We start from the raw sequence: 12,001 nt of genomic DNA on the forward strand, positions 1-12,001 counted from the left end.
GAACGTTCTCCTTCACGTCTCCAGACTCTGTCACGTCTGTCACATGTGCTTAGTGAGAACCTGCTTTCATCTGTGAAGAGCACAGGGCGCCAGTGGCGAATTTGCCAATCTTGGTGTTCTCTGGCAAATGCCAAACATCCTGCACGGTGTTGGGCTGCAAGCACAACCCCCACCTGTTGACGTCGGGCCCTCATACCACCCTCATGGAGTCAGTTTCTGTTCATTTGAGTAGACACATGCACATTTGTGGCTTGCTGGAGGTCATTTAGCAGGGCTCTGGCAGTGCTCCTCCTGTTCCTCCTTGCACAAAGGCAGAGGTAGCAGTCCTGCTGCTGGGTTGTTGCCCTCCTACGGCCTCCTCCACGTCTCCTGATGTACTGGCCTGTCTCCTGGTAGCGCCTCCATGCCCTGGACACTACGCTGACAGGCACAGCAAACCTTCTTGCCACAGCTCGCATTGATGTGCCATCCTGGATGAGCTGCACTACCTGAGCCACTTGTGTGGGTTGTAGACTCCGTCTCATGCTACCACTAGAGTGAAAGCACCGCCAGCTTTCAAAAGTGACCAAAACATCAGCCAGAAAGCATAGGAGCTGAGAAGTGGTCTGTGGTCACCACCTGCAGAACAACTCCTTTATTGGGGGTGTCTTGCTAATTGCCTATAATTCCCATCTGTTGTCTATTCCATTTGCACAACAGCATGTGGAATTGATTGTCAATCAGTGTTGCTTCCTAAGTGGACAGTTTGATTTCACAGAAGTGTGATTGACTTGGAGTTACATTGTGTTGTTTAAGTGTTCCCTTTATTTTTTTGAGCAGTGTATATATATATATATATATATATATATAGTTACTATAAAAGAAACAGACACTACATAAACTAATGTATTATTGATAGAATCAAAATACTTACATGAATATGTGAACCTTTTATCACACGACAGATATCAACACGATAATCCAATTCATTCCAATCCAAACACACATGTTTAGTGAGTGGAGGTTGCTTCAAGTACAATACAGTGCAAATGTCATTCTCATCCAAAATTGAGCTCCACCTCACTGGCACACAAATGTTTGAAATTATCTGGATTAACATAAGCCTCGATGGTGGCTTGGCCGCTCTACACACCAGAACATGGCACTGACACGTTGGCCACCAAGAAGTTCGTACCTAATGTCCTGTGATTTTTTTTTCTCGTGGGTTTATAAAAAAAGTGTTTGTTCCTCCACTTCCTGTAAGTATAAAAAAGCTAATGCAACTCATCACAGCAGCTGTTGTACAGATGGAGCATCGCAGGCGGCAGCGCGCGACGTGCCTAGGTGTGTCTGCGCCTCGGCACGCCGCAGGACATACAGAGACACTCCCATTCACTTTGAATGGGGCACGTGTGCGTCGCAGACAGAGCCACGATTAGAGTGGCTCCATCTGTAAGTGTTGATGAGGGCATGCCCAAGTGTGTTTTGAAAAAAAAAAAAGAATAAAAGTAATGTATTGATATTTGTCATGTGACAAAAGGCTCTCACATAGACCGTTTGTAACTAGTCACAGAAATTTACAGACATATATTACATATACAGTACATGTAAGTATTTTGACTATGTCAATAATATTTTGGTTTACAGGATAAAAAACGTTGAAAGTGTCTATTTCTGCTATTTTAACCATATATATATATATATATATATATATATGAATATATATATATATATAAATACGGTAAAGTCCACACTCCAGACTTGATAAGATCAACGATGGGGTGCTCCACAAAGGACCATAGGCCAGTATATAGAAATTTGGGTATGCAGGCACTCACCAGTAGATTCCAACAGGTATTTATTAATAACTCATAGAGACATAAAGACGGTGTGTCGACGTTTCGGTCATCACGTGACAGTTGTCTTCCTGATGTCCCTGTATGATGTCCTGAAGAAGGTCACGTGATGACCGAAACGTCGACACACCGTCTTTATGTCTCTGTGAGTTATTAATAAATACCTGTTGGAATCTACTGGTGAGTGCCTGCATACCCAAATTTATATATATATATATATATATATATATATATATACATACATATATTTGCCAGGACAACTATGACTTGCACAAGTTTCATGGCTGATTAAAACCAGGTTACATGCAGGTTTCAGTTTAGTCGTGTGGTCTTCTGTTTGCCGGCGGCCGGGCTCCCGACGACCATCATACCGGCGACTGAATCCCGACCGCCGGCATACCGACATCTTTTCTCCCTCTTGGGGGTCCACGATCCCCCTGGAGGGAGAATAGATAGCATGGTGCGCGTAGCGCGCCACTGAGCCCGCAAGGGGCTCATTTGCGCTCGCCCAGCTGTTGGTATGCCGGCGGTCGGGATTCCGGCATCGGTATGCTGGTCCCCGGGAGCCCGGCCGCCGGAATACCCTACTACACCCGTTTAGTCAACCACAGAACCTGTGTAATTCATAGGTGTATAGATGTTCTGGACTAAAGGTATATTTTGCCAATCCTATGTAGAGTATATCTTATTTTATCCTTTGCATAATACATTACCATACTGGCAACTACACCAACATTTCAGTTAGAGATGAGCAATTTGGTTCTCCAGAAATCTGAATCCACACAAATTTTGTGGATCTAAAGCGAGCCAAAACCCAGTCTGGATCCCTGAGGAGATCCGTTCTGTATCGAACCCCGGTTCGAATTTTTCCGCGGTTCGGAATTCAGATTTTAAAACCAAATTTGGGGTTTTGGATTGCAAAAATTACATGATTTTAGCTGATCTCTTGATTTTTATCAAAGATTATCTTTTTTTTAATTGATTTTAAACCAAGCTGAAATCTGAAAAAAACCCACTTGAGGATGGTTTTGCCAAAACCAAAACACGATGATGAATTAGATTTAAAACATGGAGGTCTGCGCACATCTCTAATTTCAGTGGGGATCTGTCCACTTTTAAACTTTTGAGACAGAGAATGCTATATTTATCTGCTCCATGTTATGGTAAACAGTAATACGGTAATTATGACACAATATAGTACTTACAGGGGATCCTGGAATGCCACCTAAACCAGCCAATCCATCAACTGCTCCTAGTACATAGCCTGGCTCCCCCTGCGAAAAGATGCAATCATTTTTTTTTAATAAATTACAAACATCAGTGTGCAGGCTCACTATAAATTATGCCTGAAGTCAAGTAAGCATGGGAGCAATTTGTACAAGTAACATGAGTCCACAGAATGAGTTAAATGAGGCTTATGAAGGTACTGATACTTACTGCTCAAGGTATGTAATTGTGAGGATTCCTTGGCCTGAATTTTAAAATACGCCACAGTGCAAAGAACTTTAGATACAGTAACTGAGGACTTGCATAGGAGATAACTCATTGTATCTCTCCAGTCACTCCTTTATCAAAGCAACAAGGGAATGGGGGGCTGGTTATTCATGTTGGTATCATAGATCGGACCTAGAGTCCAGATGTCCCTGTCTGGATATAGTTTCCGATGTGCTCTCTCTTCAGTGGGGGTTATGGACTCAGTGCTTCAGACGGTTCTTCAGCGTTCATGGCTCCATATGTGACTTCCTCCGAAGGGACCGCTGGTTCCTTTCTTCGGAAGGCATCTCCTTGTGGATGGGCTCCCTTTCATGTTGAAATGCCACATTAAAAGTCTTTTTTTTTTTCAAAAACCACGGTCAGGTAACCATATAATTCTGGTATAGGCCTTCTATCATTGCAATGACTCTGGGGTCTATTTACTAAGCCTTGGATGGAGAAAAAGTGGACGGAGACAAAGTACCAGCCAATCGGCTTCTAACATTTTCAAACCCAGCCTGTGACAAAGCAGTTTGGAACTGATTGGCTGGTACCTTATCTTCATCCACTTTATCTCCATCCAAGGCTTAGTAAATAGACCCCTTTGTCTTCTATTGCTTGCAGTCAGAACCTTTGGCTCTCTGATATCTTTTTATCTTAATCTTTTTTTTCCCACTCTGGAATTCTGGCATTTTTTCCCCCACCTGGTGCTTCACACCCGCAGTCAGTTATACTATCTTGAAACATTCTGTTGCCTCAACTATATTTTCCACAGATCTCCTGATACCTTGTGTTTCATTTAGTCTGCCATTCTATCCTCTGGTCTTCTGGTGCCTCAAGATTCTCTAAAGTCAACTATTCATACATCAAGCTTCAAGCCTCTCTAAAGTCAACTATTCATACATCCTCACACCACTCCTTTGTTTTCATCACTCTGCTCAGCACTCCTGGAGATGCTGGGCTGCCCCCAGAGAATCTCCATACACTTGTTGTCACTCCCTCGGATGGTGTCACCCACCCAGTGCACTGTGCACCCCCCACCCCGAAGTGATACCACTGCTGACAGTAATGTCTGGGTGACGTCTGGTGCTTACTCAGGGTGCCGAAACCCATATGCAGTGGCAGTTTTGGGGGCAGGCAATCAAGGTGATTGATCCCCGTAACATACTTTCTCCAGAATAGCACTTCAGATGGCCTCCCTCTCTTCCCTGAGCTCTATGTGATGCTTAATGAATGTGAAGGTGGAGCTGGCTGACAGCTGTGGGGGAGATGGAGGTCGTCCAAAGTACTGATCTGTAGAAGGTGTGTGTGTTTGTCCCCTCCTGATTCGCAACTGCCTACATGGTGTCCACAACAAAACCTATAACTCCCTGTGGTGGATCCTGGTGAAAACTTGCACTTACACTGGGTACACATTAGATCATGTGTACCCTAGCTAATGGCACGAACGATATAACTATATATCGCCTGTGCCGTACACACTGAATGATATATCGCGTTATGGCAGGATTTATTTTTCATGACTGCATTCACCTGCATGCATTCGTTGCCAGGATCATCTAATTGGGCGTGCAACACGCCTGACACGAAGCCTGGCAAATGACAAAATAAACAGAACTTACTCTGTCCCCTTTTGGTCCTGGCTGTCCTGGATATCCTTGCGGCCCCTAAATTAAACATAAAGATATGTAGCATGATGAATTGAATATGGCCGTAGTATGGATACAGTAAGTAGTGGATCTTTTTTTAATTATTATTTTTTACCAATATCTATCGTTTAACTTTGTATAAATAAAAAGCGAGCCATATAGAGAATATATAATGAATATACATTCTTTGTATCTTTGTATCAACAAAAATATTCATGTAATGTAGCTTCATGTGGACAGCCAGACTGAAGTAATAATACATGTACATAGAAATACACACTTTACTATAATGAACAATAGCAATAGAACTGCCACCATACTCAGGAAATGACAGCTGTAAAAAAAATACTTTGCTAAAGGGGCACATGTAGCACATGCTATAATGTGCTTTCTTCTTACAAAGAATTCATACAGTACATTTACATGTAAAATATGCTTTTCCACACTATATTTAGGATCTGATGTTTTAAGCATTAAATGTGTGATCAATTCTGTCATACATTATGTCTGTCATTACTACATAATTTATGCAAATGTTATAGTTTTGTTTTACTATCGACAATTAGTGTATTTGACATGTTTTGTATTTTACATGTTTTTTTCATTTGGTGAAATACTTACAATGTCACCTTGAAAACCTTTATGACCCTAAGAAGACAAATTGTGTACATACAGTTAGTTTATTATTTTGTTCCATTTTTGTTTACATCCAGCCATAATCTTTGCATAGTCTGTAATCTACAGTTAACTATAATCAAGGTGATTGAAAACCATCTTCTTACACAGTCTTGGGAATCTTATGTACTAATAATGCAAACAATACAAATGCATAAATGGATAAATACTTGTTTACCTTTTTCTGTCAATCCATAGAAACCTTACGGTCTATCAACATTTTTTGCCCTGGTCATCCTGTATTGGAGTCATAATCATTTGATAGGAAAACTAGAGCTTATTGGCCACTGTGGGACCCAGATTACTCAAAACCTTATGTGCATTTATTATTTAATTTTTTGCAAAACTAAGGAGACTACAAGCTAGTATGTTGCCTATTGCCCAATGGGGTCTTTTTCAGGCTCTGGCATATAGTTGTCCTATATCACATGTGAAAACAAACATGTACACCGACACAATAGGATTGTGATTTACATACCATCAGACCAGGAGGACCTGGAGGACCTGTTCGGCCAGGACGTCCTGGAAGGCCAGGAACACCATCTTGGCCAGGGATACCCTAAACAAATAATATAATGTTATATGCAGTGATAACAAATGATAGGTAATGGAGGCATTTTGCAATTGGTGATAAAGCAGCTCCTTAAACTTGACATAATATATCTTTATAATGTAACATTACAAAAGTTGTAGGACAATGTACAGTCTGTCTTCAGTATTGTAATTTATCCTACATTTGTTCATCAAGTTATGAAATAAACCCATAAGACTCAGTTTTGTACTGTACTTATGAAAGTACCATAGTTCTTTCTGTATGGGGATATTATTATGATAAGTGTGTTTACTACATTCTGAATATCTGGATATGTGCAAATGTATTTAATTTGTGTAGTTTACTCTATAGCATAGACTGTACTTACTCGTTCTCCTTTCTCTCCTTTTGAATTCATATTAAAGAGATCAAGCCCTCCAGACTGTAAACCTGTAAAAGTCTTCACAAGCAGACACAATATCAATAAAATGTCTCCAAAAATGAATGCACCATTATATACACACATGCAGTGCAATAAAAATTATTTTTAGTTTTAAAATTTTAGAGAAGTTTCAGCCTCTTTATTTTTTATTATTTTTATTATTTCTTTTCATAGAGCTAGAAATACAAGTACTCTTCTTCACTTATACCCCTTTCACAACAAAATCCCGGGTGTGACCTGGGATTTGGAATATGGTTCCAATCCAGGTCAGACCTGGGAATTACTACTGTACTTTCAGACTGCAGCTCTGACCCGGGTTATTCCAGGGTTGACACCGTTTACACTGCACACAGATGCAGTGGAACTCATGACATCAATGCAGCTCTCCCTATGCTGTGAACAAGACCCAGGTTAGATGACCCTGGTTACCTGTTCACAGTGCCCCTTAACCTGGTTTCTTATACCCCTTTCACACTGCCAATGCCGGATCCCATCCAGGAATTGGAAACGGGTCCTTCCCGGGTGGGATCCGGCATTGGCAGCTGCTGCAGGCTTTCCCGAACTGGCAATATGCCGGGCGGGTTGCCATAGCAGCGGGAGGGGGGGGGATCCGGCGGCGGGGGGCGGAGGTGGAGGCGGCGCTGGGAGTTGAGCTCATCTCCGCGCCGCCTCTCCCTATCTAGTAAACGGGTCCCGGGTCACACCGACCCGGGAGCCCGTTTATGCAGCCACTGACCTGGTATTCAACCCGGGTATAACACTGCTTTATACCCGGGTTGAATTGCCGGGTCAGGCGACCCAGGATTTCGGCTATGCCCCTTTCACACCGACCCGGGTCGATACCGGGTTATTTGTGCGGTGTGAAAGGGGTATTACTGAGTCCAAACCTGCATGCTACTAGGTTGGATTCCCAGGTAATTAGAACTGGATTACTTTTTGTGAACCTTCAACACCAAGCCGCGACCCGGGTTATCTCGGCATTAACTGAGGATAAAGCGGTGACATGCAAATCACTTAGTTCACAGGAATATATACAGGAGCCTCCAAAATCCGTATAAGTAAGTAGATGGTTTATTTTCATGATAAATAAAAAAAATCTTTGGATGAAAACAGATTACTTTTCACTAGTAATAAAGAGGGTATAATGTATTTTAGAATATTAATGAGGGTTATTTAAAAACATTGCTCAAATGTGGGAATCTCCACTAAGATTAGTACAACACATCATATTTTGCTTTGAATCACAAAGGTTCAAGCTCGTCTATCCCATCCTGCAACTTTTGCTAATTAAAAATAGTTTTGTCTTGTTGGATTCCTGCTATGCTTTTCAGCCATGTATTCATGTCTTTAGGTACAGTTATTTATTTTGTTAACCTAGGATGATTAGGCATATAAACATATCTGAAAGTGGAATACCAATATAAGTAAACTTGCATCAATCATTTTGTATAGAGAATGTTATGCCCATGGAAAAAAGATGAAGTAAATGTAAACATTTTCAGCAACAAATGACTGGGTATATACATTGGCAGTCGTGTACAATGGGCAACATGACCATTCTGCAAACATAACTCGCTGTGTACCTTAATTTGCTTGTATTATTGCCTAGGTTTGTGGCAAGTTATATAGGTTGTGTATTAAATATCCCCATGGAGTAAAGGGGTGGTCTTCTGTTTGCCGGCGGCCGGCCTCCCGACGACCGGCATCCCGGCGCCGGAATCCCGTCCGCCAGCATACCGACATCTTTTCTCCCTCTTGGGGGTCCACGACCTCCCCTGGAGGGAGAATAGACAGCGTGGCACGCGTAGCGAGCCCGCAACGGGCTCATTTGGGCTCGCCCAGCTGTTGGTATGCCGGCGGTCGGGATTCCGGCGCCGGTATGCTGGTCGCCGGGAGTCCGGCCGCCGGCATACACTACTACACCCAGAGTAAAGGTTATTGTATTTGTATGTTGATGATGGGTTGGAAAAGGGGAATTCTCAGGGGGCAATCCTTGCCATGCACAGCCACCACCACTACGTAAAAGAACTAAAATATTGCTTCACGTCGGGCCTGGCACAGATTGGCATTTGTAGGCACACTCTGAGCAATGTACAGTAATACAAAGCATCACACACATGAAGGTTATACAAGTAATAAATATAGTCTAATGCTCCCTCAATTTGAGTTATTTAAGCCAAAACTAAGGCTAAACTGGACTGTACCATAGCAGATAACTGAAAATGTATTTTGTTGAAAGAGGTTACATGAAAGCAATAGGAGTTTGGACTTTAATGTGTCTTTTAGATAAAGGGGCGTATGCAATTAGTTCCGATTACATTTCGGAGTTAATGAATTCGCTCTACTCGTATTCATTTAGGGCCATTTTCTGCATTTTTTAAGGCATTTTCGGCAATGCCTTTTCACCTTCTTTTATTAAGTGAAAAGGAATTGGTGAAAAATGCCTCAAAATCGCCCGCATTTTCGCCGGAAAACAAGTGGATTTGCTGATCCACGTGTTTTCCGCCCCTGTCACATTGCATAGGGCGAATCTCCATTCGCCCTATAAATATCGAAAAATCTCAGTTTTTCACCTAGGTGAAAAAACGGAGCTAATTGCATACACCCCTAAACCTGCTAAACATTTTCCTTATATGCATAGAGAAGGGGACATCAGGTGTTCTTCAGAAACAAGCTACAATCTCTATAAGGGAAGTGCCAGTGTGGCACGTTGCTACTGGGGGCCGGCAAAGATGCTAAATTGACATGTACTGTATAGGAAATATATTGTAGCAAGCTAATAAAATCATAAACTTACAGACTCCCCTGGTGGTCCCTTTTCACCCTGTATAATATAAAAGTAGAATAGAATTATTTGTTGGCATTAGTACTGCACACAGACTTGTCAGAGGTTTATAACTATTGGGCCTCTATATATTTCATAAAAAGATGAGATAGGATAGTGATTCTCAACACTTATTGCCAAGATCCCCTTATTGGAAGTAGAGTTTAATAACAATTTTAATGCAGTAAGGACTCACAAGTTAGAATAGAAATTATGAGGTCACTTATTTGGAAACTGATTATCCAGTGAACTGCAAAAACCATATTGGAAAAAATAACCTAAGTGATGGCTGCTTCTTGGTGATAATTGGGGTCTATTTACTAAGCATTGGAGAGAGATAAAGTGGACAGAGATAAAGTACCAACCAATCAGCTCCTAACTGCCATGTTACAGGCTGTGTTTGAGAAATGACAGTTAGGATTTGATTGGTTGGAACTTTATATCTCTCTCCAATGCGTAGTAAATAGAATGCAATGTTACACACAGACATAATCACCACCTACATAATTCTAATTTCTTTTTATAAGGAACCCTGTTACCAGGGCTGCCATCAGAAATTGTGGGGTCCAGGACTGCCAAAATAGACCCCCCCTCCCAAAAAAAAAGATTCTTGCGGCACCGCTCCACCCCTGTGATGTCGTACATTGTGGTATTACATATAGGTTTAGCATTGCAGGCCTACGGGAACGGTTCACAAAGAGCTGATGCACAGGAAAGGCTTGTTTTAAGAAGTCCCCCCTGCACATCAGGCCACTGTTGTTTTATAGCCTGGTACAGCTCTCCAGGTATTGGGGGTATAAGGGATCGGGACACCAGTCCCCACAGTACCCCCATGATGGCTGCCCTGCCTGTTACACTAAACCTGTATTCAAAATATGAGCACTCCGAGTACAAACACTAAGGAGTGTGTAGCCATCATATTATGCTGAGAAACATACAGAATGCTCAGTGCACAGCAGAGGAAAACATCCTGGTCACTAAAGGTTAAATAATCATTAAAATTAAGTTTCAACACACTATTCATAAGGACCACACACTGCACCTAGTGAGACAAAACTCTGCAAATATAGTACTAACAAAACCCAAGTGTCTCTCACCTTTTCTCCTTTATGCCCCTGAAAAATAAGAAAAAGTTTCCTATTTTATTATTCTGTTATCAACATAAAAATTAATTGTCATGATAATATATGCTTTCTTTGCTCTATATCTAAAATTTATTTTTTTCTCACTATTCATTTTCAGCTTGTGCTACAGCATTATTCATCATCACACACAACAACAGACAACACTGGTACATTTTATCAATAAACTAGGTTGTACTACCAGGGGTGTAGCCATCACTAACCAATACACAGGGGCTTTCCCACGCTCGGACCAATATGAGTGAGACTGCGCTGTATGGATGACTAATTTGCAGAATGACCCTCCCGTCATTCACAAAGCAAGAAGAAAATCTTTATTCTGATTAGGTTTTTTTTGTTTCCTGAAGGATTAAAAGAAGAAGAGGAAGTAAGAGAATCACCTTAGATGTAGGAAGCTAACAATAGGTAACAGAAGGTGTGAGGGGGAATACAGAATTTATTTTAGTAAAAGATTTACTCTTGGTGTGATTATTTTTATTTAACATTATTTTGTTGCTGGTGCACTACTTATACAACATAGTCCTGGATGCCAGGATATGTTTGTGCTTGTGCTAATACAATGCCAGCATGCCCTGCGAGCTGTGGTTTTATTAGTATTTTTAGTTCTACAAGCACTAACAAGCTCAAGCAGTTTGGGTCTGTCAAGACTTGCTAGAAGCAGTAGTACACCAGGAAAGATTGCTGAGATCAATAATTTAATTATTTATTACCTCAACACCCATTGGGCAAGAGTGTTGGGAAACGTGTGTTAGTGCTTCAGTATGGAGTTGTTTTTCGCTAGGGGACAACCTACATTTTTTATGGGCCACAAGGTATCACAGCCCAGCCAGCTGCAGCCCATGCTGTTTGGAGCCTAGGATAAGTGTTGGCGTTGGAAAAACATTTGGAAAAGGGCTGGAAGGAGAAGGTATTTTCTCTTTATATTATGTCCTTTTTGGCCATCAGCATCACCAGCATAAACCTTTGCTCCTGGAACAGAACAACCACATCACATACATCTCATGACAGGCATGTTTGGTGCTGTATATACCTCTCTGTAAAGAGCAAAGTACAATGACAAACGTGGAACAGTAGGTGAATCTGTTGCATCTCACCCACTTTCTAGTGAATTGGACGGGAGACAGAACAATGCCAAGAATCATCGGTCTTGCGGGATGGAGTGGGGTCAATATGATGTGATTCCTCATGGACCCATGATTAGTGGCATTTTTGCCACAAGGATGCGGAGTCTAATCACATGAAGCACCAGGCCGCACCCCTATCATATGTCACCTGCATTTCCTATTCACGCTTTTTCCGGAGAGGAGACTAAAAATGTAGACCTACATTAAATCACCCATACCACAAACTGTTCTGCTTGTACAGATGTAAGGAAGCACAGTCATGGATTCACAAATTGTATTATAGTATAGATGTAGAGAGTCGTGTG

General features: G+C 41.6%; 1 protein-coding gene across 1 annotated transcript in view; it reads right to left on the reverse strand.

Annotated features, from left to right (window-relative positions):
- The window catches only part of LOC134934577 (collagen alpha-1(VII) chain-like), an 817,258-nt gene that overhangs the window by 658,835 nt on the left and 146,422 nt on the right, over positions 1 to 12,001 (reverse strand). Inside the window, exons 27-33 of the mRNA XM_063929986.1 lie at positions 10,528 to 10,545; positions 9,404 to 9,430; positions 6,553 to 6,624; positions 6,111 to 6,191; positions 5,579 to 5,605; positions 4,931 to 4,975; positions 3,041 to 3,109 (exon numbers count right to left, since the gene is read on the reverse strand). Of these exons, the coding sequence (XP_063786056.1) occupies positions 3,041 to 3,109; positions 4,931 to 4,975; positions 5,579 to 5,605; positions 6,111 to 6,191; positions 6,553 to 6,624; positions 9,404 to 9,430; positions 10,528 to 10,545 (339 nt within the window). The remainder of the gene's footprint in view (positions 1 to 3,040; positions 3,110 to 4,930; positions 4,976 to 5,578; positions 5,606 to 6,110; positions 6,192 to 6,552; positions 6,625 to 9,403; positions 9,431 to 10,527; positions 10,546 to 12,001) is intronic.

Source organism: Pseudophryne corroboree, chromosome 6 (genome assembly GCF_028390025.1).
Source record: "Pseudophryne corroboree isolate aPseCor3 chromosome 6, aPseCor3.hap2, whole genome shotgun sequence".
NCBI lineage: Eukaryota > Metazoa > Chordata > Amphibia > Anura > Myobatrachidae > Pseudophryne > Pseudophryne corroboree.